The 6,074-nt window shown below is 40.7% G+C and overlaps 1 protein-coding gene across 5 annotated transcripts in view; it reads right to left on the bottom strand.

The window, feature by feature from the left end:
- Positions 1-470: 470 nt before the first annotated feature.
- The window catches only part of MYB (MYB proto-oncogene, transcription factor), a 35,860-nt gene continuing 30,256 nt past the window's right edge, over positions 471-6,074 (bottom strand). For 4 of the 5 annotated variants that reach the window (XM_007452975.1, XM_007452974.1, XM_007452977.1 and 1 more), the window contains one exon: positions 471-1,750. In XM_007452975.1, the coding sequence (XP_007453037.1) occupies positions 1,634-1,750 (117 nt within the window). In that variant the 3' untranslated portion in view covers positions 471-1,633. The remainder of the gene's footprint in view (positions 1,751-6,074) is intronic. The other variant, XM_007452973.1, reaches the window with a different exon arrangement.

Genomic DNA, 6,074 nt, shown 5'->3' on the forward strand with positions numbered 1-6,074 from the left:
AAAGTTAGGGATTACCCTTGGCTCTCTTTCTGTGAGAATTCCAAAGGTCGCTGCTCCTCTCAAGAGCTCCTGCTTTCCATGACTCTCCCCTTCCACATGACAGTGTCCTTCAGGCCTGCATCCATGAGCACGCACTACCCTTTGTGGTCCTGCTACCCCCTGCCCACATCCGTGGTATCAGTACCCTTGTAAACGACCTCTCCTTGCATTATTCTAATGCAAACGCTGCTGGAACCCTGAATGATAGATTCTGGACGATTCTTCCCAGCTGTCATTCTGCACATGATTATTTTGTGAACTACTGAACTTGGTTTGCTTGTCCTTCTTTCTCCAAAGTTATAATTCTTGGCTTCTTCAAGTGAAGTTCAGATGGTGTGCAAATTATTAACAGAGGAATGTGCTCTGCTTTCACTCCATTTTCTTAAAATTATAACTGTTGTCCACAGTCAAAAGTAAGACAGAAGTCAAAAGTAAGTAAAATAAGGGCACAGCTTTATTTCACTACAAGGCAGTAAGTACACTGTCATATCAAAAGTTCAGTGCTGGCCATCTTTCACCAAATGTTCTTAAGGCAGCAACTGGCTATCGACCCCAGCTGCAAACACAGGTTCTGTGTGGCAGTTCTGAGACTATACACTTAGAGACCACGGGGAATGCTGATTAAACACATAACCCCTGAATTAAAGAACAGTCAGGCTGAACTCAAAACAAAACATAGGACATCAACAACACAGATCTCCCAAGAAAGAAGTGCAGTGCATGCTCTTATAAACCAACAATAACAAAAGACAAAAAACAACCACAAATGCAAAAATCTCCCAAACAAGTTTTCCAATGTATTACAAAAGGAAAAAAAGTATATATATATATAAAAAATAAAAAAGTTTGAAATACTAGTGCATAGTCAATTACCTAACACCAAGTTTCTTTTCTCTCCGTCCCAAGCTCTACTGCCCCTCTGATACTAGCAGCATGTCTACAGGCTAAGACCATAGCAGCAAAACACATTTTTTTTTCATTTGGCATGTACAAAATTAAATTACTGAATAAAAATATAATTTTTTATAAAACTATTTCATACAGTAATAATTTTTAAAGCAAGCTAACAAAAAAACCCTCATAAAATGGTTTAGTACAGTAAATGTACCTCCAATGTTATTAACCATAAATGAGCATTTACAATATTGATTACTTATTCCATGGTGTTAAGCCAACATTTATAGTAATGCATTGTGTTTAGTGACTGAGAAAAGTGAAATATTGGAGTACCTTTTTGTGTAAAATTTCAAAAACCCCATCACAGAAAAAATACTGGTCCTCTTAAAATACAGATAAATCACTTTATGTTTTTTTTTTTAAAAAAAATCTGCAGTAAGATACTAACTGACTACAATTCATGACCTAATAATTTAGGTAAGACTGTTATTTATTAATTTTTTTTAAAAAATTCGTTTAGTTGGGTGAAATCTGATACGATTTCATCCACCTAAATGCACTTGGTGCTGTTCTCAACTGTTGTACCACAACAAAAATAGGCTCACCTCCCATTCATGAAAAGTCTCATGTAAAGGAATGCTATATCCCAAATCAACTTGAAGTGTTCTGAAAACCATAATGCTTGTCTGCAAACGTCTCACATGACCAGAGTCCGGGTTGAGAAGGCGTTCACGTATTTACGAGCCTGACCGGAAGCCGTCATCTGATCGTCTGTCTTCCCACAGGATGCCGTTTCCCAGGCACCGCTACAAGGCTAATGGGGAGAGAGAAGGCAACGGCAAGCTTAGACCGGGAAGCACACACTTTAGCCCACAAATGGATTCCCAGTCCCAGCAGGACCAGCAGAAAAAACTGTTGACCTCCAGACAGCAGGTAGTAGACACCAGGGAGCCTTTGTCAGATAAAATCTTCCGTCTGACAACCAGGAATCCAGCATTCTTAAGTGATATTAATTATCAGAAATTGTTTATCGCGAAGAGAGAAAACCCACTCCAAGCAGTATGATAAGATGCAGCTGTATCTTCACACTTGAGTGCCTTTTGTCTATTAGGAGATTTTACAAAGTTGGAGACAGGAATGAGTCTAATCCCCCAGATACCTAAGGTGAGCTGTGGGCATTTACTCATTAGGCAAACTGGTGAGTGCTTGAGCCACCCAGCAAAGAAGCTCCTGTAGGTGCTGGAATTGATCAACACCTACTAAACATAGTCTATCTTTTTAAACAATTAAATTGATTAAGTTGAGTTATGAAAATTTAAATTTATCAATTAAAATGGATATTTATCAATTAAATACCAATTAAGAAATATCGGTTTACTTGGATAGCTTACTTTTTAAAGATACATTGGAAGATACAGGATGGAACTAATATCTCATGGGCAGCATCTGGATCCTTCACACACATGATCTCATTTACACAGCACAACTACCCTGGGTGGGAGGTTCTTTCTCTCTTAAACTGGGCAGGAAATGGAGACTCAGAAAGTAAGGATAACTTGCCCAAGGCCACTCTATGGGTAACTAGTGTAATGGTTTTGAACGTGTGTCTGTCTTCTGCGAGCCCTGGCTCCTGCCTTCCCTCCATGTTGCTTCAAACCAAAATATGTACTATTTGTGCCCTACTTAGTTCCCAAAAGGATTTAAGATGCTTACAAAATAAATATAAGCAAAGAGAGTTTAAAAAGTGGACAAGGCAGGGTCACAGAGAAATGTGGAAAAAATAAATAATATGAAGATGAGGTGAGATTTGTATTCAAAACACTTGCCATGAACTATAATGCACCAGCAAGATGTAAACTCCAAACATGGCTCTGAGCTCGCTAGCAGTCAATGCAAAGAAGGAAACAGAAACACAAGCAGATATAAGATTTGCTGTCTGTAAGCTCAAAACGAAATCAGTGGTTTTAAAAAGCACAATTCCTAGTATTGATATCTAAGAGGGATGTTTTTCATGGACAAAAGAAGAATAAGAAAAGAAAGGCCTCTGCTGTCCTTTAAGAGAAAAAATGAACACATGTGAAACTGGTGGAGTGACGACAGGCAGATGAAAGGTTTGTGGTCCCACGGCCAGAGGAGGAGGAGACGGTACACCAACGAGCAGCCAGGGCCATGCTCTAGGCAAAGGGCATGAATAGGCAGGGTTTAGATAGACAAGTGGTAAAGAGGGTAACCCAGGTGGGAAAATAACATGAAAGAGTCAGGAAGCTGCAGTTTGTACGTCGCTTGTGGGAGGGACTGGGAGACAGAGAGGAAGGGACACAGTGGATTAAATGACAACATTTAACAAGTGCTTACTACGCACGACTCACGCTTCTAAGTATTTTACATGTATCATCTCATTTAATTCTCACACAAAACACCAGTGGCATAAGTATGGCTCATTACACCTGTTTTACAGAGCAGACAATTTTAAAGGAAGAGAGAGCTGAGGCAACATCCTTAAAGTCACCCAGCTAAGAAGTGATGAAATAGAAATGTGAATCCGGGCTCTAACTCGCTGCTTCCATTAGAGTTCTTATCAGTGGGAAATTGTAGGGTCCGGTCAGCAGGGCCTTGGAATGCAGGAAGAAGTGCTTAGACGAGGTGTCAAAGTCATCAGACTTTTAGCAAATAGGTAAGACAATTCCGAATGAACGTGGTATTTGTATGGTGATGGGGCTTCCTTGCCTAGGGTCTGGAATAAATTTTCGGTGACATAAGGTTTACAGTGCCATGTTTCTAACTTGTAAACTTTCACAGGACACAAAGTAGATTACTCAGTTTCTGCCCAATCTGTCGTGCCATCTCACTGCCAATGTAAAGGCACCATCCAAGTTTACACATATTTACTCTCAAGGCTCAGAGGCTCAATACATAACTTGAAATACTACATAGGCAAGATTGATTATCATAATATTTTCCCGGAACTGTGAATCACAAAACTGACAGGACAAAGATGACAAGGCGTTCTGGGCTGACTTCTGCCATTGAGTGACATTTAGTGTTTTACTAAGTAAAATCACCAGAGTAGTTTAAGCATTCTTTGATACAGTTCTGAATAAATGATGTTTGTCTAGTTTGAAGGAAGTGGATTACATATACATATTTCTTTGGTGTGTTATCTGCCCATCCAAATCTCGTATTTTAGTTTAGTTGACTGCTTACACGTTGTTGCTAACATTTTTCAGTGCAGCACTGAAACACCTAATTGACACAAGGAATCAATTAACAAAATAAAATTTAATGTTATAATTATAATTTTGAGCTTGTATTTATAGTGACACACATAGAACATATATGACAATGTGACATATAATAACAATGTGTCATCCTAACATATGACAATGTGACATACAATAGCAATATGACATATACTAACTACCATTTGAGAGTGAATAGTTAAAGATGATGGCTGTCCATCATGAGTACTATGCAGGGCTTGGAATCAGTGATGTACACAGAACAAAGTACATGGATCTTAAAAGCAAGTGACTAAAGAAGATGCAGAGGGCCTCCCTGGTGGCGCAGTGGTTGAGAGTCCGCCTGCCGATGCAGGGGACACGGGTTCGTGCCCCGGTCTGGGAAGATCCCACATGCTGCGGAGCGGCTGGGCCCGTGAGCCATGGCCGCTGAGCCTGCATGTCTGGAGCCTGTGCTCCGCAACGGGAGAGGCCACAACAGTGAGAGGCCCATGTACCGCAAAAAAAAAAAAAGAAAAAAAAAGATGCAGAATAAAATATCTTAATATGCTAATATCTTGTATGTAAGCAAAAAATAACAAAGATACAAAACCCAAAAATACGTATTTCAAAAGAACACATACAAACAAATGAAGGGGAAGGGAGAATGTAGGTGAAAACGGAGATGAAAGTGAGGAGCAAGGAAGAAAGGATTGTTTCTGTTTTTCTCTGGTTAAGAATTTTTCTACTTAGCTGTGCTTCAATTAACATAGGATTAATTTTCTATATTAAAGTAAATTAAGTATCTTAAAATCCTATATTAAAAGAATCTCATGCTTGCTTTTACAGTGCCTCTTGGTAAAAGTCAAGTTCTGATTCTTGACAACATAGTACTTAATTCGGGATTCCCAATGTCTGTTCAAGAGAATCTAACACAGTTATCGGCTTAGTATATTTTCAACTTTGACTGTGTTCTTGTTGGATCTCCCAGATGGCTCATCACTTATTCATGTTTGGCTCTTCCTCCAGGACCCGATATTTAAAACAAGATCGATATAAAGAAGGTACCATATATTTTTAGTACTTTGAAAACACTTTTCAAACAGTCAGCTTCCCCCAAGTCAAAATGAAATTTATGAAGAAATAAATCAAATTGACTGAACTATCCGAATTTCAGAAAGCAGAGCATTTCAGGGGCACCTAAGCCCTGAAGCTCAGAGTTGAGGGAGGGCAAGACGACTTGGAACACCTGAACCTCCCAGTGTAGACAGACACCAAGACACAGTAGCCACTGTGTGCAAGAACCACTGAGCGCAGAACAAAAAGGCGAACGTGAGTGGGCAGCTCCTTTTCCGCACCGTGAGAGTACAAAGCAAGCACTTCTTAACAACCATGAATGGAAATACTGGTCAGAGCAGACACATACCTACTTTGTGAAGGTAAAGGAAGAGCAGAAGGTCGAATACTCGGGTAAGAAAGGAAATGCTGAGGTCCACCAGCCGAAAGGGCAGCTGCCTCCTCCTGCTATTTCTTTCTCCCTCCTTACCTTGAAGCCCTGGGGCCCTGGGCCAACTTTTCAAGCTGATGGAATAGTTCTGACAAAGGAGGATTAAATGTCTTCGTGCTAGAAGGATGTTTTTTAATACTGTCATATAGATCCTTGGGCACCCTCCTCATTCCCTCTCCTTAAATGTTAGTTTCATTTACACTAAAGAATTAGTAAGAATTACAGATTTTGGGCTTCCCTGGTGGCGCAGTGGTTGAGAGTCCGCCTGCCGATGCAGGGGACGCGGGTTCGTGCCCCGGTCCGGGAAGATCCCACATGCCGCGGAGCGGCTGGGCCCGTGAGCCATGGCCGCTGAGCCTGGGCGTCCGGAGCCTGTGCTCCGCAACGGGAGAGGCCACAACAGTGAGAGGCCC

The sequence above is a fragment of the Lipotes vexillifer genome, unplaced genomic scaffold (genome assembly GCF_000442215.2).
Source record: "Lipotes vexillifer unplaced genomic scaffold, Lipotes_vexillifer_v1.1 scaffold155, whole genome shotgun sequence".
NCBI classification, from domain to species: domain Eukaryota; kingdom Metazoa; phylum Chordata; class Mammalia; order Artiodactyla; family Lipotidae; genus Lipotes; species Lipotes vexillifer.